Raw genomic sequence first — 25,776 nt, 5'->3', positions numbered from 1 at the left:
TATAATAAAAAGAATTTCCTCAGGTGTTTCTCTTGAGCAAAATATATATGTAGTTTGGAGAGAAAGCAGATATTTAGTGGCAGCATTAAAGGTTAAAATATGAAGTGTAATATTTCTAACTTTCCTCTGAAGGTGAATATGTCCACAGACTTAGAAGGAACAGACATGTTGGCAGAGAAGGCAGATCGTCGAGAATACATTGATCTGTTAAAAAAAATGTTAACAATTGATGCAGATAAGAGAATTACTCCTTTGAAAACTCTTAACCATCAGTTTGTGACAATGACTCACCTTCTGGATTTTCCACATAGCAATCAGTGAGTATGATACAGTTTGGTGTTTTGCCATGATGTGCTTCTCTGTTGAGTTACCATCTTTTAGGTTTATGGAAGTATCATGTGAGCAGCAGCATTGGGGCTTGCATATGTGATGTTTGTCTTTCTTGTTGAAAAATTATGAAATTAAAAATTAGATGTGTATTTTTCCTCTTCATAGTTTTAAAAACTCTTGATTCATTTTTATCTGAAAGTACTCAGGGGAAAAACATTGGTCCATATTCATCTTGAGTTATTTTCTGTTTAAATCTTAGCATTCATTTTATTGACTCTTCGCTCTCTTTTTCCAGTGTTAAGTCTTGTTTTCAGAACATGGAGATCTGCAAGCGGAGGGTTCACATGTATGACACAGTGAGTCAGATCAAGAGTCCCTTCACCACGCATGTTGCCCCAAATACAAGCACAAATCTAACCATGAGCTTCAGCAACCAACTCAATACCGTGCACAATCAGGTATTCAGTCAATGGTTTCGGAAACTTAAACCTAGGAGGGATAGACGCTAGTAAGAATACAGGGTGCGGTAAAGAAACCAGTCTGCTTTGGTGGTCTTTTTGCTTCTTAAGAATGTTTTACTTGGTAAAAGTGATGGAAGACAGAGTAGATGGATAATACCTTAGTCATGTGCTGACCATAATTAATTATGAAAGGCCTAATCTATGCCCTCATAGACTCGGCATAGTCACACAGGTGGAGCCTGGCTATTGTTCTGCTTACTGCTATTAGTTGGACTGACTTTAGCCAAATGACTCTCATTATATCTATTATGTCTCGTTATATCTATTGAAGGGGGTTTCCGGTAACTTTTTTTACATGCTGTGCGTTAGTCCCAGAACTTATTCATCTTGCAAGTAGTAGAAGTTTGTACCCTCTGACCACCTTCACCAGTTCTCCCTCCCGTCTCTACCCCTAGCAACCACCAGTCTACTTTCTGTTTCTTTGAGTTCAGTTGGGGTTTCCTATAATTAACTTGAAGAGTGGTTTTGCATTTGTTTGCTAAACAGTGATATTTAGATTTAACTTTGTTTCTTAAGATGTATGCTTCCTAATTTTTTAGTTAGCTCTGCTTTTTAAATGAGATTTGGTGGGATCTCACATCCAGCAACTTTTTGCACGGAAAGAAGAGGTAGGGGTTTATACAGCCTCAAGCAGTACAGAACCATTTTTTATTCTTTGTTTTCTTATTCAACCTTATACTATGCCTTAAATCTAGAGACTGGGAAAATTTCTTAAACAGAGTTACTTCAAAGACAGCATTACGTTTTAAAACTTTGTTTTTATGGATAGAGTCTGTGTGTGTAAAAATACTGTTATCTCTGTACCAATACACAACTATAATGTTTTTGTTTGTAGGCCAGTGTTTTAGCTCCCAGTTCTACCGCAGCAGCTGCTTCTCTTTCTCTGGCTAATTCAGATGTGTCACTGCTGAGCTACCAGTCTGCGGCTTTGTACCCGTCGTCGGCAGCCCCCGTTCCTGGGGTTGCCCAGCAGGGTGTCTCCTTGCAGCCCGGAACCACCCAGATTTGTACTCAGACAGATCCATTCCAACAAACATTTATAGTATGTCCGCCTGCTTTTCAGAGTAAGTGGGGAAACTCCTGTGTCCTACGGTGTTCCGTCAACCCTGCCTGCTTTAGGCAGACCCTTAGTAGGTATCTGGCTGTATAGGTTTGATCTTTGACAAGTTTGAACTCTGTCTCTGACTAGGAAGATAACTGAAATTAACAAAGTGGATTTACCCTTTTTATGTTGGTTATTTATCTAATGATGATACTAACTGACACATTACAGGAGTTCAATTAACATTTCCTTATTTGAATTGCCTGATACCTGTTTTCTTGCCCATTGAGACCTTGCACCAATGTCATATCTCATGTATAAACTTGTTCCCCAATATGCAGGATATATATATATATATATATATATATATATATATATATATATACATTTTGAGAAAATGTGTCATAAACACAATTGCTATATATTGAATCTTATTTCCTATATCATTCTATTATAAAATGACATTATAGTGTTCCAAATAAAAGACGATTTTATTATAAAATGTAAAAATCATGTTTAAGAATGTGGAAACCTCTTAAGTTACATCAGGAATAAAGATCATTATTTATTGAACTGAAAACTTCTACATGCTGAGGTGCTTGTGTGGGGAAGGCATTAAGATTATCTACTTCAGGTTATGAATCGTTATTCCTACAGACTCCTACCAACAGGAACAGAAGATCTGAAGAAGGTGGCTCTGATGCCATGTGTTGCAATAAGATTTTAATTTTCACATTCCCATGCTTCCCCATTTTCTCATTATTCTATAATTCAGTCTGTTCACTTCCTTTTTTCCTGAAATCTGGGAAATGTGTGCTGTTTGATCTGGTGAGTCATTTAAAGGGTTAAATTATGTTAAGGATATTTTCTGATGACACATTTGTGACGTTACCAGTAGAAAGTCGTCGATCTCAGTGCCCTATGGGAATAAGCCAGGATTCAGGCTTCTTATGACGCTTTACATAAAAGCGGTAGCTTTTTTTTTTTTTTTTTGAATGTTTTGACTTCAGTTACTTACTGACTGTGACCCTTTGGTTTGTTTTGTTTTTGACAGAGTTGGGGCAAGCAGAAGGGAAAGTGGGGCTAGGGGAGACTGAGAGATTACCAGGAGGACAGGAGAGCAATAGTCAAGCAGGGAGAGGCCGCAGGGAGAGCTGAGGCGCAGACTCAAAATCCGTAAATGCAAATTAGCCGAGCTTACCAAATGCTTTTCTCCATATGCTGCATAATAGTAAATTCTATACTTTGGGTCATCATATGCTGAGTGATTCTTCTACTGACTTTAGCATGTAGCCACCCCACTACCCCCTCACCGTTCCCAAAGTGAGTTTCACTGGAGCAGTTTTCACAGGTGGGACTCCCAAGTTTTCTGTTTCTTCTCAGATGATATTTAAGAGATGAGGCAGAAGACCTTTTTATTAGTTCCTTTAACAAAACAAAATGTAAACTGAAGAGGGACAGAGGGAAAGTGGTATAACCCTTTTTGGTATAATTAGGTAAGTATCAGCTTTGGACATTATTTTCCTATTTAGGAAGTCTAAATCACCTGAGGAGCCAGGTAGAAGCAAATTTTAGAATTTCCAAGTGAAAGGGAGTTTTTAAATTAAGGTAATGACGATGATGAAAACTGGTATGTATTACTACATGGGAGACAATGCTCTGAGCACTTTTGCATGTACTGACTTATCCTTACAAACAGCCTTAGGAAGTGGGTAATGTCATGATGCCCAATTTATAGATGAGAAAATTGATCATGATTCCCTCATCTGCCCAGAGTCTTTATAACTAGTTAGTGGTAGAGCCACAATTTGAACCCAGGCAGTGGGGTTCATACTAGGTTATGTATTTTGAAGTATTGTTCTGTGTGGCCTCTCAATATTTAAACTCAAAGAGCTGTAAAGCGTTTGTCAGTTGATTTGCCAGCCACAGGCACATGCTGGTTTCTGACCAACAGTCTTCTCTTCCAGATTGTCTACTTTTTTTTCATGATCGTCTCTTTTACAAGATATCTATACTTGGAGGAGAAGTAGACCCTCCGAAATTAGACAGTTTTACTGTTCTTCCCATGCTTGCATGGCCTTTTACTTAAAGGGCCAGCAGAACAAGATATTAATCCGTAGTTCAGGGGAGAACCTTCCAGAAAGGTTGCCTTTTGTTAATTCTTTGTTTCTACTCGGGGTTCCTTGAAAAAGCTAGTTTTAAACTATTAAAAGCTTGACTCCTGAGGCTTAGCCTAAATTAGCAATTTAATAATACTTAGAGTTATATTTGTAGGTCAGTAGTATAAATACTACTTTCTATACTATTCTGGTTGACCAAAAAAGATATACATTTTGCTCAGTGGAAATTACTATGCTGTAATTTTGTCCCCTTTTACTTCATCACCCTGGGACACATAGATGAGCTTCTGTAGTGAACATTTCTTCCCAAACGTCGTCTCCTCAGTTCCTATTAATCTGTTGGAGGCTATTACAATAACATTATTTTATAGTTAGCCACGTGTTCTGGGAGTATAGACAAGAATTTTAATGTTGCTTAGCTTTCTTATTAGATAGCATTGCCTTGGGAAGAATGGTGGTTAGTTTTTTTATCTGGATATCTGGATTTGTTTCCTTTTATTTTTAGAGTAAGTATCATTTTTTAAAAAGTTGTTAGAGTGTTTTAATTATGATTTTATTAGTCCCTCTTAGTTTGTATATTGTGTTTATGTTTTCCTATGTGACAACTTGTTACTAAATTACTTGTAAATTACTGAAACGGAAAATTGGAAGACTTGCTGAAAACAACAGTATTAGAGTTTATGAGTTATGTTTACTTGATACCTCCATAGTAATACTGAGAGAAATTAATTGGTAACAGCTTAAAAAGTGTCACTGATGGAATATCTAATTAAAATGTTTGTGTTCTCACTTAGCAAAACTGAAGGCATTAGTGAATTAGGGGCATAGTAGGAACTTAAATTCTCTATGTTGAAAGTTTTGATAGGGTAGGTTTAAAAGAAAGCTCTTCTCAATTTTTGGCAAGAGAACTGTCTTGAGAGCCTCTCTTTTCCCCAGAATGAGATATTCCTATTTGTAGGAAACATTTATTCAGCATTTGTGCCCAGAGAGCATAATGAATAAAAAGATAAATGAGATGTGGTCACTGTTTTAAAGGCAGCACAAAGTTCTTGATTTTCCTAGCTACCCAAGCTACAAAAAAGCCTTATTAGAAAGCTGTCAGTGACTAGAACAGATTTCTAAAATACGTAGAAAAAAGTGTTTCTGTAAACCAACGTGTGTACTTTTAAAATATTTTTATTCTAGGCATAATTTCTTCAGTTCACATACTGGTTAAAGAAAAAATATGACTAATTTGTGAACTAGGTGATATTTTTTGAGGTATAGGGTAAAACATCCCCTTAAAATAGTCTATAAACAAAAGGGTAACTTACGTGATAAAGTGTTGAGCTTTTCATTATACTTTCTTGTCTAATTTAACCAAAAGTTACAATTATATTTAAGTCTTTGCTTTCTAATAGATTACATTTAAAAAATACTTTTTCCCCCCAAGTTGATCAAAAGTTGTATGTATCTTACTAAGTGAAGGTTTTTGTTTGTTTGCTTTTGCCTGTACTGTTAATGGGAATTGGATGGCTGTCATGTTTTAAATTTTGTGGGATGAAAAATATTTTAGAATTTCCTTAAATCAGCCCTCCCTCCCTGTTTGGGACACATTTTTATCAATCTAACCTAAAGGGACCACATCTCCATTTTCTTAACTCCCCAGACTTCTGTGAAGCTCCTTTGTCTTAAGTGTCTAGAACGAAAACCTAGGTGGTACACTCTCTGAACAGAAAAGCTGAAAACAAACAAAAGAAGCCCAAACAAACAACATCCGCAGACCTAGCAAAGCCATTTAACTGTGCTGTTGTTTTCTACAGCTGGGCTGCAAGCAACAACAAAGCATTCTGGATTCCCTGTGAGAATGGATAATGCGGTGCCAATTGTGCCCCAGGCCCCAGCTGCTCAGCCACTGCAGATCCAGTCGGGGGTTCTTACGCAGGTAAAAGCCAGAGCAACCCAGAGACTCAGGCGCTGCTGCTGAAACACTATTGGGAATCAGATATTTTGTCCTAGAAAAGGGTGTTTGCTTTTGACTGTAAGGTCTTTCTTGGTCACGATTCAGTGGACTTGGAATGAAACACCTACGATGGAGTCATGTACTCATTCCTGACACTGTTGCAACTCTGCCAGTGTCTTCCCGAGACTTGCAAGGGAGAAATATCCAGACTTGGGGAAAATTTAATTTTGTGAGATGAAGCTAAGTTTTTGTCTTGGCGCTCTTAGAGGTGTAGCACACATGTAAGAACATTTTGATTCTGAAAGTGAAAGGTTCCCCTTGTGCTCCCTTAGTGTCCTCTTTGCTCCCTCTTTCAGAATTTCGTCACAGTTGAGAGGCTGGATCTTATCAGGATGCCTCAAGTATTATATTCCTTTATTCCTTGTGTTTAATTAGCCTGTAGAAAGCTTTGAAACTTTATACCTGCCGTGGAGCATGTGACTAAGAAGGTCAAGAAAATCCTAAAGGATTCATATAAGCAACAAATGTTATATTTTCTATTCTCTGTGTAAACATTTATGGCCCATGACACACAGGAAATTCTGAAATCCCAAACCCCAAGTTTGTGAGTAGAAATTCTTAATATGTGCCTTGGAGAACTGAGTTTTGGATCTGGCCCAAGAAGGCTTCCGCTCCTTTTTCGCTTTAGGTCATTGACACTTGACCTAGTGGGCCCGTGCTGTGTACAGTTTGGGGGGCAAGTTGTGTTTGGCACGTCATTTGAGGTGATTGAAACGGACTGCGTGTTGTTGGTAATAAGCTGGGGGGAGTGCGCAGCCTTCTGAATCCAGACACCCTGCCTCCGCGTGTGTTTCACTCACCTGCCTCATCTACGTTTCAGGGAAGCTGCACACCACTAATGGTAGCAACTCTCCACCCTCAAGTAGCCACCATCACCCCGCAGTACGCGGTGCCCTTCACTCTGAGCTGCGCAGCCGGCCGGCCGGCGCTGGTTGAACAGACTGCCGCTGTACTGGTAATGCCCTCACTCGATTGTGTTACTAACGGACTTTCTCTGGTTTCTTTCTTTTTTCTTTTTTCCTGTTCGTCTTTGTTCTGTTTTCTTCTGGTTTTCTCATTTTTCAAAACCAGTTTTCAGCCTAGTCTTTGCAGAGGGCATGGAAGCATGTGCCATCTTGTGGCTGTGTTCTTGCTACATGTTTAATGTCTCATTGTTTTCTCCCCACCTTTGCGCAAGCTCTGTTTGACTGTGGTGTTCAGTGTGGCTCCGTAAGGAGCCAGGCCCCTTGATTCTTCTTTGCCAGCCTAGTGGGACAAAAGCTCTCGGTATAGTCTCAGAAGAGCATCAACACGGTTATGTTTTCTGCCCTCTCTTTTACCCTCTGCTCCTTGAGAATGAAAGGAAATGCCTTTAGTGTGGCTCTGCTATAGGTACCCGGATGGCCAAAAATTTGAACTCCTTGGCAAGTTAGCTTCCTTTTTCATTTGCTGTTTTAAGCTTCTAAAACTTTTGTGCACGTAGAAATGTTTAAGATGCCCTTAATTTACTGCCTCATCAGTTGATACTAACCTTCCTTCTGTGAACACATAAAGATACCCTTTTTGTCACTCCTGATCAGTGGCAGCTCATATCTTCCATTTAAAGATGTTCCCTTTAGAATCCTTTTAGGCCGTGTTTCATTTGTTGGTTAAAATTAAACGGGAACTCATTTTTAGGGGGTTATGGAGAGATCATTTTACAAATAGTCCTTTATACAAAGGTGAAAACGTGGCTGAAAAAGTTTATGCAAATACAATATTTGTTACTAAAAGTCATGGGAAAAGGTCATTAAATACAGCAGCAAATGTAACCTGGGGCTCAGAGATAGGAAAAAACAAACAAAAAGGACTTTGAGGTATATTTCAGAATTTACCTTAAGAATTGTTACCTTAAGAGTGATTTTTAGATGTGTTTTGGTTTATTTGGGGGAGTTAGAATTGTTGACTGGACATCCAGCATTTCATGGCTTGAAATTTAAAAGTAAGCAAGCATTTAACAACGTAACTGATACTACTGACGCCTGCTATTTCCACATCTTTGAAAGAGGCTTTCAGTTGCTTTTGTTGTTTCTCACGGACTCACGTGAGTGAAAACACTTCCAGAAACATACTTTGGTTGTTGGAATTTGTTTGGTTTTCATTTTAAAAGTTGGCATCACCTCCAGGTTAATTGTATCATAAGCATAAAACCCAAGTGCAAGGAAGTCAGATATATTTTCAATTTAGCTGATCCAAACCACTGCTTTTAACTTGCTCACCTATAGTTTCGAGGTTGGAGTATTAGTTGACATGTCTCCTTTGCTGCTTCTCTTAAGTTTGCACTAGTCACTTGCTAAGCTTTGCATATTTTTGTTCTTCCTCTGTCAAAGCAGTTTCGTCGCTTGGAACGCCAGATTTCTGCCTCACGTTGGAATGTTATTATTTCTTGCTCTGTATTAAACTACATGCTTTGTCTTGTGCAGGTGTTGGCTTATGGAAAGACGCATGGTGTGACTTAACATACTTCTCTTATTTTTTGTTTTGTTCTGTTTTGTTTTGTTTTTAAATTCTGCATATGGTAGCAGACGTGTTTACAGTTTTTCTGCTTTGAAGGCTTCTTGTTTGGAACCAGTATTTGTAACAAGTGGATCTGTTACTTGCAGAAATATTTTTAAAACAGTGTCTTGATGGTCTTGCAGTTTGAAATTCAAGAAATAGAACCATATGTACCCAAGCACTGTAGGTGATTGTACTGTTGAAGTCAAGTCTAAAAAGGAAACTTACAAATCTGCTCCCTTTTTTTTTTTTTAGAAAATGCCAGAATATCTGAAGTACAGAAAACATATGTGTTGCTGTCTATTGCAAGTGATGTGGCTCGTTAAAAACTAGTAACGATGTATTTTCTTGTAGTGATTAGTTTTTATGTTGAAGTATGTTTCTACAAATGATATATAAAACAATGTTTTAGGTACCTACTAAAAAACAAACTATGGTGTTGTCTGCATCTATTTCATAAGTGTTTTACTTATTGCCTTATTTTAAAATTTTACTAAATGGCTATAAGTGATGAAGTTAGCTTTCCTTTGCTGGCATAAGCTTGTTTGCCAAAGGATTTTTGGCCTTTGGTCATCCACATCTGGCTCCATTTTCCAAGTACTACCCTTTTAAAAAAGGAACAATTCTCCCCTTTGTTTTGTGGGTTGAATTGACCTGATGTCTTACCTGATAGGCACTCAGATTTTAAAATGCCTATTTTTAATCTCAAGGGAGCTGTCTTAACTCTGTTTAGGGTTATTTTGAAAATCTTTGCAAAAATAACACTCCAGCATTAAACCAGAGCTTCCCTCTGAACTTTTGGACTCTTTTCCAGTATAGTGCAGACTCTTAACCACAGGGGTCTTCTTTTCTTTAAAACCCTGGTGGTCAGGGTGTGGAGGTGGCCCAGGCAAAGCAGTGTGCTCTCTTTCCCTAATCATAAGACTTGTAACCTTGAGCCCCTCTGACCTTTCTTTTTGAATCTCTGCAAGTTAACAATCTACAGGCAACTTCTCTTAAGATATGAATTTTTCTTTCATCTAAACAAACAAACAAACAAACAAACAAAACCCAAAACAAAACAAAAGCTAAGAATGAGTCAAGTCTGGATCTTTTTGTGTGTTTCCTTACAGCAGGCTTGGCCCGGAGGAACCCAACAAATTCTCCTGCCTTCAACTTGGCAACAGTTGCCTGGGGTAGCTCTCCATAACTCTGTCCAGCCCACAGCAGTGATTCCAGAGGCCCTGGGCAGTGGCCAGCAGCTCACAGACTGGAGGCAAGTGCCCTGTGCTCGTTCGTCTCTGGGAGATTTGTAAGGGCAGATCCCTTAGGGGAGGCACACTGGAGGATTTGGGGAGACTGGGAAGAAAATAAAGGAAAGGAGAGGTTTGTCTCTGTCTGAAATCCTTTAAGAAGGGAACCCATATCAGGCTAGAAGATGGAGTTATAAGAAAACTTTGAATATAGGAAAAAGTTAGGTTGTAAGATCAGTAATCATTGACTTCAGATTTAAAGAGAGTCTTATGCAATTAGAAACCACACAGTGAAAAATCTAAAGCCTTGTTGTAATCCAGGTAACATAAAATGCAGCTCTTTTTGGTTGCTTTAAGTGCTTTTCAGACCTTCTTGGCCCTGATTTCCCAGTGTTTTAGGCCTTCACTCTTCTCTGTCTCTTTCCGTTGGTACAGGAACGCCCACTCGCATGGCAGCCAGTACAGCACCATCATGCAGCAGCCATCCTTGCTCACTAACCACGTGACGCTGGCCACTGCCCAGCCCCTGAATGTTGGCGTTGCCCACGTTGTCAGACAGCAGCAGTCCAGTTCCTTGCCTTCAAAGAAGAATAAGCAGTCTGCTCCAGTCTCTTCTAAGTAAGTCTCTGTCACAGCTGATGGTTAAAGCTAGGCCGGTTCGAGAGAGATGCAGCCTGGCTGTGATGCACACGGTTTCGGGGGGAAGCAGCCAGTGCCGGGGGGAGCCAGGCTTTGTGTCTGGGCGTGCTGAATTAGCAGGTGTGTTCCGGCGGTGCTGCTCCCTTCTCCCTGCTGCCACTGCAAATCCTGGCCCTCCTGATGCTGGTTTTAGTTTTCTGCCCACGTTGCAGAGTGAAATTTGACTGTGGGGTGACGGGCAGGCAGAAATGAAATTTATGTTGTATTTTGGTGTTGTCCCTGGAAACCCTGGTGGAGCACATACTTTACTTTTTACTGGAACTTTTATAGTTAAGTGTATTGGCTTAATGATTAGGTAAAAAAGAGTCAAAGAGCAAATTGGAAAGCGTTCTGGGGAAAAAATGTATAGTTTTGGGGCCCAAAAAGTGAGTGGCCTTTCGTATGGGTCTTTTCTTACAGGCCCTCCCTGGATGTTCTGCCTTCTCAAGGCTGCTCTCTGGTCGGGAGCAGCCCCCTTCGCACCACATCTTACAACCCCCTCGGCCCCGGGCAGGATCCGCACCAGCCAATCGTCATCCCAGACACTCCCAGCCCTCCTGTGAGTGTCATCACTATCCGCAGTGACACCGATGAGGAAGAGGACAACAAATACAAGCCCAGTAGGTAAGGTGGCCGAAGGTTCACTGGCTCAGCAGCTCCCACCCTGGCCTTGGGCTGTTGGCTTCAGGCACGTGGTCCATTTTGGCTACGAAAGGAAGGATTAAAAAGAGGTGTTTTGAAAGCATGGCCTTGGATGAGTGAGCCCAAACACTCAAGTTTCCATAACAGCCTGGTCAAGTCTTCTGTAATACCCGGCACGCTCATCAGTTAAATCAGCCTTTCAGACAGGCGAGGTGGAATGTGTATATTAACTGTCAGGCTGCTCGGGCCCGGAGTGTGTGTGTGGTACTACAGACATGACCCTCTGCCTGTAAGGGACTGTAGAGTCAGAAAACACAGACATCACAGAAGCACATGAACAGCCGTTAGTTGCAATGAAACTTGTGTAAAGTCTTAATCTGAAAAGGCCTCTTTGGAAGATGTAGAACCGTAAATAGGGCCACCTTCTTTTGCCTCCTCTGCTGTATGGTCTGAGGTTAAGAATTGCACTACCAGATTATTTCCTCTCATCCCGACACCTTAGTGCAAGCCCTTAACTGGGCAGTGAACTAAGACAGCGTGGGTACATTTAAGAATTGTCACACACGGGATGTAAAGTCCAGCCTAGGGAATAGAGCCAGTGGTATCGCAACAGCTGTATACGATGTCAGAGGGGTAGGAGATTGTGGGGGGGAGTTATCCCTTGGTGAGGGGTGTAAATGTCTAATCATATGGTTTTGTACACCTGAAACTTAATATAATCAAAAAGTTAAAAAAATTAAAAATCAGAAAAAAAAGAATTGTGACCCACACCTCTCTTGTAGCATAAACATACTGTCGTCAGTGGCCTTGGTTGTTCTGGGCTGTATTCTTCGTAGGGGTTGTGTCGGGCGCGTGGAACAGGGAATAAGCCTGCTTTTACCTGAGGACTCACACGTGAGAGTCACGTAGGAGACTTTACAGTCACATATAAATGGAGGTAAATGAACGCGAAAGAGTAATTTTAGAATGAAGTACTTTAAAGGCCTATTTACAAAATGGCATTACAAATGGTAAGTAGACTCGAAACGAAGTTTTGAAAGTGATTATTGAGCTGATTTGGAGAAGAAAAGAAGTACATTTTGCAGTAAGGAAAGTGGCCTAGTAGTGGCAAAAATTATAACCAGCAGGATTGCTTTGACTAGAGTCAAGCCTATTTAAAAAATAAGGAAAAACTACAATTACTAAGCGAAGTAAAATCAGCTTGTGAAGGAACTTTAAAAAAAATCCACCAGAACATACTGTGAGAAGTTCGATTAGCTCTAATAAGGAACCGTTGTAGTCTGTGAGGGTGATGTGGGTAAGAAGTGGTGTTTGAAGAATCCTGTTGGTAACTGAAGTCGTCGTTAGCGGTGTGTGCTCTGGAGTCATTCCTTCCTGGCCCTGAATCCTGTCACCACTTGTCACGTGTGCCCTTGGTCAAGTGTCTCAATCTCCCTCGGTCTCAGTTTCCTGAGGACGTGGGGACAATAGTATCTACCTTCACAGACGTGTCGTAAGGATTAAATGAGATGTGTGTAGAGGGTAAGACTGGCGCAGGATGCGGAAGGAGCACTCGTAAGTTTACTGCCACTGTTATTGTGACTGTCGTTGTCGTCATCATCGTTACTGTGGGAGCCCCAGAGACCGTCAAAGAAACATTGCTAAAAGGGGGTTGAATTTCCATGTGTTTTCTTCCCCGCAGCTCTGGCCTGAAGGCAAGGTCTAATGTCATCAGTTACGTCACCGTCAATGATTCTCCAGACTCCGACTCCTCCTTGAGTAGCCCTTATTCCACCGACACCTTGAGCGCTCTCCGGGGCAACAGTGGGCCCCTCCTGGAGGGCCCGGGAAGAGTCACAGGCGATGCCGCCGGCACCCGCACCATCATTGTGCCTCCGCTGAAAACCCAGCTTGGCGACTGCACCGTAGCAACCCAGGCCTCCAGTGAGTACCTCACAGCTAGAGTTAAATTTTCCTTTGATGCTGTGTATCCTTAATATGTTGCTGTCATCTGCTGATGCCAATGGTAGAGACCAGTGCATAGATTTTTCTTAAAAATTACTTAATTCAGAAATCAGTTCCTTGTGATGTGAAATTAGTTTTTGGCCATCAGTTTTATCTTCCTATTTTTATTTTGCTTGGATTAGTATAAAAATGTATCTGTAGTCTCAGAACTATACTGACTGTTGATGGGAGAAGGTTGACAAGACATGTTGTATGGCAGGGAGAATTAGCAAGTAATTTTTTTTTTTTTTTTTGCCACAGGCGATTTGATTTTGATAACCCAGAAGTAGACAGGAACTGATAATTTTAAAAATGACTGCCAACGTTTTTATGGAAAATAATGGGTACTACAGATCTTTTCTCTCCCAATGTCATAGCAGTGATGCTTTTGTGGGTTTATTGTCAACCCATGACTCCATCTTTTTTGCTGGTAGAGCTGGGCTTCGGCTCCTTGGTTCCGTTATTGGTTAATGTGCATGGCAGTAACAAGCCCCAGACTGCCCTGGGTTGACACACAAAGTTCACTTACTCCTGTGCTGGTAGTCCTGCAGTGAGTTAAGGATCAGAGCCTTGGAATCCTTGTGTCCAATCAGGAGAAAGAAAGTTTGGAGGGGCACATGTATTTCACTTCTTTAGTCCCAGAAGCAGTGAAAACTAATCACATGGCCCCACCTAGAGGCAAGAGGGCCCAGGAAATGTAGTCCTTGGCAAGGCAGCTGTTTTCCAGTGGCAATTCTGTACACCAAAGGAGAGGAGCGTGAATTTTGGGTGTCAGTATAGCTGTCTTTGCCATGCTTATGTAAATTAGTGTTTTACTATGAATTATGTACTGCCAGAGACATAAACAGGCTTCCAATTTGAGAGTATTGTGTTAAGTGTGGTTCTCCTCAGAAGTAAACAACTGTCCCATTGCAAACAAGGCAGAAACTTCCTGATGCCAGACTATTGCAGAACAAGATTCTCAGGAGCTATTTCTACTGTTGGGTCCGGAGGACGTGGGCTACTCCACAAATCACTGAATACGTGCCTCAGCTTTCCTACTGGGACTCCACAAGGAAGCTAATTTTTGAAAATTGATCTTGCTTATTCAAGGGCCCTGCAGTTTCTTAGAATTTGAAGATATAATCTCATCTTCCTTTAAACCCTTCTGATACTTAAATGTGCTGAGTATCTTACTCAGCTCACATTGTCATTTCTATACTTGTTTAATCCCTTCCTACAACAAAGTAGGCTCCTTGGGGACGGCAACTATGTCCTACTTATGCTTGTATTTCTCGTTAACACCTTGCACATTACAGGAGATTAGATAATATTGACTGAAGTAAACATTTTGAAGATCCTTTATGAGCTTTGTAGCAAGACAAAAGAAATGGATAATACAGTTTTTGTTCTGATGTAAATATAATTGTGGAAATACGATACACCTGAAACCTTAATGCTTACAAACCTTGTACCAATGTGGACTGATTGACAGGATGCCATCTGAGGCTTAAGTCAGCGATTCTGACCAGATGTCGACTCCTAACTAACTAAGGTCTGACCCTTTTTTAGGTCTCCTGAGCAGTAAGACCAAGCCAGTGGCCTCAGTGAGTGGGCAGTCATCTGGATGCTGTATTACCCCCACGGGGTACCGAGTGCAGCGTGGGGGGACCAGCGCAGCACAGCCACTCAACCTTAGCCAGGTAAGAGCTAGGGGCTGCGGCCTCCCGTTTGGGTCCCCCCCTATTGCTACTCTCTGGAGAATCCTGCTTCTGGCTGGACTGCTGAATAAAGCCAAATGAAGCCGCTTTTGGTCAAACAATTTGGTGTTCTGTGGCCTGCTCCATATCCACATGTGCTGTGTCTCCATTTCCTCTGTAAATGTGTCAGGATGTACGTTTCAGGTTTTCCATCAGTCCCTTCTAGTCTGTCCTGGAAGATTAGAGGAATGTCTGGAATTTAGCAAGAGCCTAGGATCCTTTAGTCCACACCTGGTTCTGTACCAGCACATGCTCTGAGACCAAATTCTCTTCCTTTATCTCTCAGATCGTAAATAACCGGAGCCTCACACTGTTTACTTGAGGCAAGAGACAGTGAAAAGCTTTCTGGCCACTTAATCAACTGGTTCTAGTCCTACATGTTATTTGAATCTGGGATTTGGGGCTTTTTCCTCTTATCTGCTTCTCTGGTGGGGTGGAGAGGGTCAGTATTCTATTTGTGTTCATTTTTTTCTTAAAATTCTGATGCTTGTAGTGAGAAAGTGTACATATGAGGGTGTACTTTGTGTGTGTGTGTGTGTGTGTGTGTGTGTGTGTGTGTGTGTGTGTGTGAGAGAGAGAGAGAGAGAGAGAGAGAGAGAGAGAGAGAGAGAGAGAACATGCAAGTGCTAATGTAAGTTCGAGTTAGTGCATGTGTTTTAGGCTCCACAACTCAAGAGGGATGTGAAGAACTTAGAGGAGAACAGAAGAAAACAAGGGCAAGAAAGAAAGGTTAGGAAAAGTTCAAATTCACTGACACCAGAATAGGGTGAGTTGAGTGAACAGTTCCTAACTGGCAGGAGTGGGTAACCCCGTGAACTCTTGATTCCCCTTTTCCTCTGTCGTACTTAAGAGCACAGCACGGCTGTGTGGGCTGGGTTAGGGTCTGTTCTGCCAAGAGCCAGAGGGCTGGATGGCTGCCGTCTGACAGCGCTGCCCACCTGGGCGAGTCTGTGCCGTGGGAACCCAGGAGCAGTGTGTTAGAATCTCCGGTCTCTGGCGCCCTGAACCAGGGTGACCTCAAGATCCCTCACGCCCTTCTCCCTCCTTCCAGAACCAGCAGTCACCGTCAGCTCCAGCCTCGCAGGAGAGAAGCAGCAACCCTGCCCCCCGCAGGCAGCAGGCCTTTGTGGCCCCACTGTCTCAAGCCCCCTACGCCTTCCAGCATGGCAGCCCGCTCCATTCGGCGGGGCACCCACACCTGGCCCCAGCCCCTGCTCACTTGCCAAGCCAGCCTCACCTGTATACGTATGCCGCCCCCACCTCTGCTGCTGCGCTGGGCTCCACCAGCTCCATCGCCCATCTCTTCTCCCCCCAGGGCTCCTCGAGGCACGCGGCCGCCTATACCGCCCACCCGAGCACTCTGGTGCACCAGGTCCCTGTCAGCGTGGGGCCCAGCCTCCTCACCTCTGCCAGTGTGGCCCCTGCTCAGTACCAACACCAGTTTGCCACCCAGTCCTACATTGGGTCGTCCCGAGGCTCTGCAATTTACACTGGATACCCACTGAGTCCTACCAAGATCAGCCAGTACTCCTATTTGTAGCTGGTGAGCGTGAGGGAAGAGGATCGTGGCCGCCGTTTCCTGGCCCTGAGCTCTTCACAGTGTCCTACGAGGAGCTCCTCCCTCTTACCCTCTCCTGAAACCCCGTAGGCAGCGGCTTGCTCTGCAGGGGTCACTGAAGCAGAAGGCTTCTCTCTGGGGAACCTGTCTCAGTGTCGACTGCATTGTTGTGGTCTCCCACTGTCTGCCCTACTTTTTAATTCTTTGTTTTTGTGACAGCATTTTTGGTATTTGGAAGAGTTCAGATAACCCATCTTCTTCAGTTACCAAGGAAGAGAGATCGTTCTGAAGTTACCCTTTGAAAAATATTTTCTCTTCTCTCTCTGACCTTATTTCTATAAATGCTTTTAAGAAGGAGTGAAGCCCCTCTGTATTTAACTTTGTTTTCTTGTAATTGCCAATCAGAGGAAAATTGCTGATAGGACATGGAATCTGGTAACAAGTGAGAAAAGAAAAATCATTACGTTTTGCTTGTTAAAAAACTAAGACTTAATTGCTTATTTTAAGAGCAGCTTTCACAAGTCTGTATTTTAATGTCAGGCATTTCTCCTCAAATTTTTACCTTTGTTTATGAGACATTTAAACTTACAGTGTTTCAGTTTTGTTTTCCTATCACATTATACTTAGTGGGCGCAATTGTTCCTTTTGCAAAACTGGTTAAGTACTACTCTGTTACTATTGGGGTTCTCTCAGTTGCTCCTGTGTTTATTACAAAGTAGTCTTTAAAAGGCAGCTCACCATTTGCTGGTAACTTTGTGTGAGAATCCATACCTGCTGTGTGAAAACACCGGGTAATTCTTTCTAAATTATTTTTTTAAAAGTCCTTCTCTGATTCAGCTTAAATTTTATTATTGGAAAAACCATTAAAGTGGCTATTATTGTATGGTGATGGATGTTTCATTATATACAAAATCTCTTTGTATTATGTGATAACTGGCACTGATGAGCTTTGCCTAAAGAGCAGTATGAATTTTCAGTAATCCACTTCTCTCCTCGCCTCATCTCTCCCTTCTGTTCTATGTGATTTATTTGGGGAGAAAGCTAAAATCTGAAACCAGATAAGAACATTGTGTATAGCTTTTATACTTTAAAGTAGCTTCCTTTGTATGCCAGCAGCAAATTGAATGCTCTTATTAAGACTTATACAATAAGTGCATGTAGGAATTGCAAAAAATATTTTAAAAATTTATTACTGAATTTAAAAATATTTTAGAAGTTTTGTAATGGTGGTGTTTTAATATTTTGCATAATTAAATATGTACATATTGATTAGAAAAAAATATAACAAGCAATTTTTCCTGCTAACCCAAGATGTTATTTGTAATCAAATGTGTAGTGATTACACTTGAATTGTGTACTTAGTGTGTATCTGATCCTCCAGTGTTACCCCGGAGATGGAATTGATGTCTCCATTGTATTTAAACCAAAATGAACTGATACTTGTTGGAATGTATGTGAACTAATTGCTATTATATTAGAGCATATTACTGTAGTGCTGAGGGAGCAGGGGCATTGCCTGCGAGGAAAGGAGACCCTTGGAGTTGTTTTGCACAGGTGTGTCTGGTGAGGAGTGGCTCAGTGTGTGTCTCTTCCTTCCCTTATTGTAGTGCCTTATATAATGTAGTGGTTCTAGCGTTTACAGTGAGCTTGCCTTAGGACGGACCAGCAAGCCCCCGTGGACCCTTAGCTGTTCGCTGGGATATATCAACAGGATTAGTAGCTGTGTTGTGTAAATGCATTTTCCCATCTCAGTTTCCCTGCCAATGGACATTGGAAAATAAAAGTAGCAGCTTTTCTCCTTGACCGCCACCTCTGCCCCTTTCCATTTTGGCATCTCAGCTGAGTTCTCACAGAGCACGTTCCCCACACATGTCACTGTGCGTCGCTCCTCTGCTCCTGTGAGAATTCAGGAAGCAAGGCAGAGGAGTCACGCCAATACTTAATAGGCATTTTTTCTTTTTTTTTTAAGTATGTACAATCACTTTTAAAATGAGATCCCCCTCCTCCTTTTCCCATGTGGCAGCGCTTCCTGCAGATAGTTGACATTCCTAGTAAAACATTTGTTGAAAAAAAAAAAAGAAACATGTAACAGATGTGTTTATTATACCAAAGAGCCTGTTGTATTGCTTACCGTGTCCCCGTACTGTGAGGAGGAGTTTTGTGATACCGCTGGTGACAGGGAACTCACAGAAAGGTTTCTTAGCCGGTGAAGAAGATTGAGAAGGAACCCCAGCCTGTCGAGTCACTGGGCTTTTGAGGTTTCTTTTTAACAAACTTATACATTCTTGGGGCCCTTCAAACTGTGAAATTGTCCTTGTACTCTCAGCTCCGGCATGGATCTGGGTCACGTAGAAGGTACTGGGGGTGGGACCGTGCCTGCCCATAAAAGATTTGGGGGAAGAAGTTTCACCCTGAGATGTGGAAGTGTTCCATCGGAACTGAAAAGGGCATATTTGAGGGATCGATCTAGGACTGGTTCTTTGTAGAGATGGTGTCAAGGAGGTGCAGGATGGAGATGGGAGATTTCATGGCGCCTGGTCAGCACGCTCTAGACCGGGTTGAACACCGAGGAGCTGTCAAGGTATTTGGAGTTTCTTCATTGTGAGGAGTCAGTGCTTCCAGGATGGGGCAGATAGTCAGTACAGCCTACCAGGAACATGTCGCGTTTTCTTTGTTTTTTCTTTAATTAATCATTACATTTAGTTGTGTTTTCAGCATTACATTGTCAAGATACTCAAGCAGTTTGTATAGTTTGTGTCTCTAGTCTCGACAGTTTTCAGGTCAGCAGGTATGATCTTTGTGTCTCCTTTTTGCCAAGCACATTCTGATTCCCTTGCCTTTGATTTAGTTTCTGATGGAAACAAGTTTTTGTTCCTCATCTTTCTTTTGCAAGGGATAAGAGTTATCGTTTTTGTAAGAAATGAGATGCAGGGGAAGAAGCCCCACAAAACACTCCACTCCTGGCCCCCAGTCCAATAGGAGGTACCATGTAAGATAGGAGTCTTCACAGGGAAAAGACAATACCAACAGTTTGTATTGTTTCCTTAATCACCTTACTAGCAGTGTGTGGCTTTAAGGATTTTAGAGATTTTCAGTCTTAGTCTACAAATTGGCATTTCATATTTACCAAGCTAAAAATCCACTGTGTGTGCTAAATGTGTGTATGTGTGTGTGTTCAGTGTGGCTTTAGATTCTGTCCCTGGGGCTTAACCTTGCCGGCCTCGGTAGGAAGTGGGGACCCCCGCCCCGGAATTTAGTGAGCACCTGGCGCCACCGGGTCAAGGGGCCTGACCTCAGACCAGGTTGTCTTTGGCTTGAAGTCCTCTCAGAACTTGCATTTCTAGCTTCTCCCCTTCAGGGTGAGAGAGAAAGTGGGGAAGGGTTAAGTACTCTAGGCTCATCGGGACCCTTGACCAATCCAGAGTTTTTAGTAGCTCCCTAGAGATGACCCTCCTGTCAGCGCTCAGCTAAAATACTAGCCCCAGGAATAAGAATTCCATTTCCAACAGCTCTGGCCATCCATCATCCTCCACTAGAGGGGCTCAGCTTGACTGCCCTTAGCCAAGCAGGCAGAGTAATGTATGTTCTATTCAGCATTATTATGCAAAAACCCACTGGTTAGGATGGTTTGTTTTAAGTTAGAAAATGAAATTGCCTCTCAGTGACAGGAATGGCCCACGCCTGCTTCCTATTTTGTTTTTTTTAACTGATGGATGGTGCAGCATGTCTCCATGGTTGTTTGTTGCTAAACTTTATATAATGTGTGGTTTTGATTCAGCTTGAAAAATAATCTCACTACATGTAGCAGTACATTATATGTACATTATATGTAATGTTAGTATTTCTGCTTTGAATCCTTGATATTGCAATGGAATTCCAACTTTAAATGTATTTGATATGCTAGTTATTGTGTGCGATTTAAACTTTTTGCTTTCTCCCTTTTCTGGTTGTGCGCTTCCTTTTACAACAAGCCTCTAGAAACAGTTTCTGAGAATTACTGAGCTATGTTTGTAATGCAGGTGTACTTAGGGAGTATGTAAAATAATCATTTTAACAAAATAAATAGATATTTAAAATTTAATACTAACTATGGGAAAAGGGTCCATTGTATAAAACATAGTTTATCTTTGGATTCAGTGTTTGTCTTTGGTTTTACAAAGTAGCTTGTATTTTCAGTATTTTCTACATAATATGGTAAAATGTAGAGCAATTGCAATGCATCAATAAAATGGGTAAATTTTCTGATTCATCTGGCTGTTTTTTGACTTTTGTTATAGGGACACAAAGGGGGTCAACAAGTGGCATCTTTGGAGTGGCTAAATACGTTGCATCTGAGCATCAGTAGAATATATTAGAGACATTTATTCTTCATATAAACCTTCACAGCACAAATGAATAGGGAACACTTTCCAAGAATGGAGTGTCCAGGACCCTAACTTAAGATCACCTGGATCTGGTCACTTCAAAGAGGTAGAAACTTCGGGTGCAGGCTGATTAAACTTTGTTTCCCAGCATGTTCCGCCAAACAGCTCAAGTAGCAGAATAAAAGAGTCACCACGAGAAGGTTCCCCTCCTTTCATGCGGCACTGTTAGAAGCATAGTCCTCTTTAGAGAAGGAGCACTTCTGATCAGATCTCTCTGGATTCTAAAGTGAATAAAATCTGGATAAAGGATTAGAGATTTGTCTCAATTAATCACTACAGGTCTCTCCGTAAATGTTATATTCGTTTGACTTCTTTTGACACGTGTTTCAGGTCACGTTTACTCTACAGTCGCCATCAATTCTGTTGGGGCGCCGCAGTCATAGTTGGGATATAAAAATGAGAAACATTTAGAAACACCCTTTCGGACCATAACCAAGAGAAATGATCAGTAGTGTGTTCTCTCGCATTAGTAGGTAAGTCAGAACACATTTGATTTAGACTGCAACATATTTTTCAGATTTTTTTCCTGCATAAATAAATGTAAAATTAGTGTGAACGCACCAAACACTCCCCAGTTTTGAGAAGAGAATATACCTAGAAGCTTTCAGGCCAAAGAAAGCCATATAGAAAGGCTCTGCTGTCAATCTAGCTTCCAGGTAATCAAGAATTAATTTAACTCCCTATGACTTGTTTTGTTTTTCCAATTGTTCTTATCTCAGTTACACTCTTCTTTAGACTAAACCAGAGAGAGACTGGGATCCCCTTAAGTAATTGGGTAGTCTGTGGGGGAAATCTGCATTTTAATGATGAAAGTCCCTATAAATTCAGTCCTCTTGGCTTGCTTTGTGGAAAATTCCACTTGAAGTGAAGTCGAAGCCTTTCCTCTTCATCCGGAGACAACACACCTGGTGTTCAGCACGAGATGGCGCCAATGAGCTACAGACCAAGGTAGTACAGACGACCCGTGTGGTCTTTTCCCACCTCTTCCCCTCAAACCTCATCTCCACTTCCAGCTAACACTGAACAAGGCAGAAGACAATCCATGGTGTTATTGCTGGGAAAGAGGAGCATTGACTGATGAAGGACGTTTCTTCAGGCAGCACTGGAAGCATTCTAAAACATGGGAACAGAGTTTGCTGTTTTCTCCGGGGCCTCGGCCTCCCCCAGCTAGCTCCTCCTGGGTGACTGCCCAGAAGGCACTGCCCTAGGGTTTCCATCGCCTTCCTCTCTCCTGGGGAGCCTACAGCCTAGGCGGGAGGTGGTTAAGTCTTCTGGCTGCTCTGCAGTAGGGCCATCTGTGTTTGATCAATGCAGGCGGAAAGGAGGGGGTGGGGGCTGTGAAGAGACTGCAAGCATTCCAGAGCAGTGAGAGAGACCCAGAGATCCAGAAAGAGAGGCGGCCCCGCCCCCACCCCGCCTCCCAAGCTGACCCGCGGGCCGAGTGGGAGAGGCCGGCTGCACACTCGAAGACACACTCCTCCTCTGGCTCCCCTTTCCCGCTGCCATGGGACCCTGCACCGCTCTTCTTGTCTTGCTCCTGTCGTCCTGGTCAGGACCCCTTCAGGGACAGCAGCACCACCTCATGGAGTACATGGAGCGCAGACTAGCTGCCTTAGAGGTGAGCGACCCCCTTCTCTTCTAACCCAGCGTGGTAGGATTCCACGTCTTCTGTGGATGCACTTAGTTTGTCAGGCATCTGGGGACGACAAGCTAGGGCTCCGTAAGAACCCACAGAAAACGCCAGACGATCTTCCAAATTGTAAGTCCTCTTCTTCCCCACATACGTAGGGCAATTCAGACCTTTGTGTTTTACCCCGGGGATGAGATAGAAAAAGGGGACAGAGTGGAAATGAAAGCTGGCATCGTGGGGATGCGTCTCAAGACAAGCTGATGATTCTGCTTAAGTTGCAAGTTGCCAGGGAAACTCAACTTTCTGTGTGAAGTCTGTAGCATCTTACTTCCCAGGAGGAGAATTGCATAAGGGAGTAGAGACCCCTTCCCACCCGCATGCACTTAGACCTAGAGGCTGGGGGACAGTCGTGGGGGGGAGGGGCCTAGGTGACTGAGTCGGGCTTTGCACATCTAACATCTCTGAACCTCTGGTTTCCTTTCTTTGGGGGTTGAACGCGATATTGCCACCTGGCTGAGTCCTGTGCTTTTCCCCGTCCCCCACTCCCTGCTTGGGCCTCTCCCTGCCCGGGATTTGTAACTCGGCAGCCCTCCCTCCCCTCCCCCATCCCTCCAGGAACGGCTGGCCCAGTGCCAGGACCAGAGCAGTCGCCATGCTGCTGAGCTGCGCGACTTCAAGAACAAGATGCTGCCTCTGCTGGAGGTGGCTGAGAAGGAGCGGGAGACCCTCAGAACGGAGGCTGACACCATCTCGGGGAGAGTGGACCGTCTAGAGCGGGAGGTGGACTATCTGGAGACCCAGAACCCAGCTCTCCCCTGTGTAGAAGTTGATGAGAAGGTGACTGGAGGCCCTGGGACCAAAGGCAAAGGCAGAAGAAATGAGAAGTACGACATGGTGACAGGTAAGCGCTTGGAAAGCAGGCCCCTAACCCTGTCATCTTCCTTCATTCTTCTCTGTTTTTCTCCTTGTCTTAGTCTACTTTGGATCTATCTTCTGGACTCTATTTCAGGGCAATCTCTGTAGTGACAGGTCCATTAAGGAGAGTTTCCGGGGACCCAGGCCCCCATGATGCCCTTTGTCCCCATCCTCCATAAGAGTGCAGGCATCCACCGAGCCAACGCCCACTGTTCTCCAAATGGCCCACCCTGGGGCGGGGGCTTCCTGTGTGGGCATCTGACTCTCACCTGTGTTTCCTTGTCCTGTGCTTTTTCCCTTCCCCATCAGACTGTGGCTACACAATCTCTCAGGTGAGATCCATGAAGATCCTGAAGCGGTTTGGTGGCCCAGCTGGTCTATGGACCAAGGATCCACTGGGGCCAACAGAGAAGATCTTCGTGTTGGATGGGACACAGAATGATACAGCCTTTGTCTTCCCACGGCTGCGTGACTTCACCCTTGCCATGGCTGCCCGGAAGGCTTCCCGAATCCGGGTGCCCTTCCCCTGGGTAGGCACAGGGCAGCTGGTATATGGCGGCTTTCTTTATTATGCCCGGAGGCCTCCTGGAGGACCTGGAGGCGGTGGTGACTTGGAGACCACTTTGCAGCTCATCAAATTCCACCTGGCCAACCGAACCGTGGTGGACAGTTCCGTATTCCCTGCGGAGGGTTTGATCCCCCCCTACGGGCTGACATCAGACACGTACATCGACCTGGCCGCTGACGAGGAGGGCCTTTGGGCTGTCTATGCCACCCGGGAGGATGACAGGCACTTGTGTCTGGCCAAGTTAGACCCACAGACACTGGACACAGAGCAGCAGTGGGACACACCATGTCCCAGAGAGAATGCTGAGGCTGCCTTCGTCATCTGTGGGACCCTGTATGTCGTCTATAACACACGCCCGGCCAGTCGGGCCCGTGTCCAGTGCTCCTTTGATGCCAGCGGCACCCTGACCCCTGAAAGGGCGGCGCTCCCATATTTCCCCCGCCGATATGGTGCCCATGCCAGCCTCCGTTATAACCCCCGCGAGCGCCAGCTCTACGCCTGGGATGATGGCTACCAGATTGTCTATAAGCTGGAGATGAGGAAGAAAGAGGAAGAAGTTTGAGGAGGTAGCCTTGGGTTTTGAATCTCTCTCACACCCATACATTTATATCCCTTATTTCCTGCTCCTCATTCTCCACATGTGGGCAACTTGTGGTTCAAATCCCATATTTTTAGCGAATGGAAGCCAAATTCTCACAGCCCTTCATTTCATATGGGACTCTGGATCTTGAGTTATCCTTTTAGAGCTAAGAGAGAAAACCCTAAAGGTTCAGTCCTTCTCTCCTGCCCCAGACCAACAAATTTCAGGCCAGTCAAAGACAAGCCAGGCCCAGAGCTCTGACCATTGTATGGGGGCAACCCCACTGAACAGGCAACAGAGTATTTCTTGTGTCAGTTTGAATCAGAGGAGAGAAGAGTAAGAGAAGGAGACTTTCAACTCGGCCCCCCTTTTCCCTTTAGTGCCCTCAAGAATGGGACTTTTCGCACCTCATTTTGTATTGCAACGTTTTGCATTAAAAAGAAAATCCACCGCTCCTTGCCTGTATTTGTTTGGGGCAGCCCTGAGATCAAATTTCACCCCATGACCCTCCATTTTCTTACTCCACCCCATCCCCACTCCTTAAGCCACACTAGGGATTTGGCTGGGCTCCCTGGTTGAGGGATAAGGAACTTCTCCAGTTACAGATTTTACTGTGAGGGGCCTGGGGAAGCAGCAGAATCCCAGCACTTTAGGAGGTTGAGCAAAAGGCCTCCCTGCACGCCCATACTCATACTCACCAGCCCTCCCAGAACCACCAGTGGCACGATACCTCTGGCCACGAGACAGCCCAGGGGCAGAGCTTACAGTTCCCGTTTTCAGAGGTTTTGAACCAGAAAATGGATTTTAGTCGCACTGAAGTCTACTGTGGAAGCCAAGCCCTGAATGTAGGTGTTTTCAGTAAGAACTGAAAGTCTCACCTCTACAGCGGACTGTGCCCCCACTCTGAACCCCACTCCTATTTCCCGCACGGGGCTGGCCCCCAGGGCTGGGTTGCACAATTGTGCTTGGTCTGAATCTCTCGGATTTTCCTGCTGCCACAGCGTCTGCGGTTTGGATGAGGAGGAGGGGCAGTGACCATGTCTCAGATGTTGGTCCTACCAGTTCCCCAATACATTCCTCTCTCCACCCTCGTCACCCCCACCCACCCACCCACCCCAGGCCTGGAACCTGGCAGAGGTCTGTCCAGGAGTCCTGCAAACTTAACCTTTTCCTGCCTAGTACCCCAGCCTCTGGTTTGGAATGGCCAAAGGCCATCTGGGGAAGGGAGAGGGGATAGGCAAGGAAAACCCCGGGTTTTGGACTCCGGGCTCTAGGAATGTGCCGAGCTCTGTACCAGC

At 43.7% G+C, this 25,776-nt stretch overlaps 2 protein-coding genes across 12 annotated transcripts in view; both read left to right on the top strand.

Moving 5' to 3' along the window:
• The window catches only part of HIPK1 (homeodomain interacting protein kinase 1), a 47,699-nt gene extending 27,091 nt beyond the window's left edge, over window positions 1-20,608 (top strand). For 8 of the 11 annotated variants that reach the window (XM_081026007.1, XM_081026012.1, XM_081026016.1 and 5 more), the window contains exons 6-16: window positions 133-317; window positions 626-788; window positions 1,687-1,915; window positions 5,816-5,937; window positions 6,836-6,970; window positions 9,642-9,784; window positions 10,197-10,379; window positions 10,860-11,063; window positions 12,763-13,004; window positions 14,616-14,746; window positions 15,855-20,608. In XM_081026007.1, coding sequence (XP_080882133.1) covers window positions 133-317; window positions 626-788; window positions 1,687-1,915; window positions 5,816-5,937; window positions 6,836-6,970; window positions 9,642-9,784; window positions 10,197-10,379; window positions 10,860-11,063; window positions 12,763-13,004; window positions 14,616-14,746; window positions 15,855-16,343 — 2,226 coding nt within the window. In that variant the 3' untranslated portion in view covers window positions 16,344-20,608. The remainder of the gene's footprint in view (window positions 1-132; window positions 318-625; window positions 789-1,686; window positions 1,916-5,815; window positions 5,938-6,835; window positions 6,971-9,641; window positions 9,785-10,196; window positions 10,380-10,859; window positions 11,064-12,762; window positions 13,005-14,615; window positions 14,747-15,854) is intronic. The other 3 variants (XM_081026010.1, XM_081026008.1, XM_081026009.1) reach the window with 2 other exon arrangements.
• Window positions 20,609-21,725: 1,117 nt separating this feature from the next.
• OLFML3 (olfactomedin like 3) lies at window positions 21,726-24,929 on the top strand. Its single transcript, XM_081026418.1, has 3 exons — window positions 21,726-22,403; window positions 23,031-23,316; window positions 23,640-24,929. Exons 1-3 carry the CDS (start codon window positions 22,290-22,292, stop codon window positions 24,458-24,460), a joined length of 1,221 nt encoding a protein of 406 aa, XP_080882544.1. The 5' UTR covers window positions 21,726-22,289; the 3' UTR covers window positions 24,461-24,929.
• The last annotated feature ends 847 nt before the right edge of the window (window positions 24,930-25,776 follow it).

Source organism: Rhinolophus hipposideros, assembly GCF_964194185.1.
Source record: "Rhinolophus hipposideros genome assembly, chromosome: 19".
Lineage (NCBI taxonomy): Eukaryota > Metazoa > Chordata > Mammalia > Chiroptera > Rhinolophidae > Rhinolophus > Rhinolophus hipposideros.
The sequence above is the reverse complement of the archived record's forward strand: the minus strand, read 5'-3'. Positions and strand labels throughout refer to the sequence as shown.

What these genes read in the sequence shown, in the direction of transcription:
- OLFML3 (XM_081026418.1), top strand. Translation starts at nt 22,290, where the DNA reads ATGGGACCCTGCACCGCTCTTCTTGTCTTGCTCCTGTCGTCCTGGTCA. An exon ending in GCAGACTAGCTGCCTTAGAG is followed by an intron (nt 22,404 to 23,030) that starts GTGAGCGACCCC and finishes CCATCCCTCCAG; the next exon opens with GAACGGCTGGCCCAGTGCCA. An exon ending in GAAGTACGACATGGTGACAG is followed by an intron (nt 23,317 to 23,639) that starts GTAAGCGCTTGG and finishes CTTCCCCATCAG; the next exon opens with ACTGTGGCTACACAATCTCT.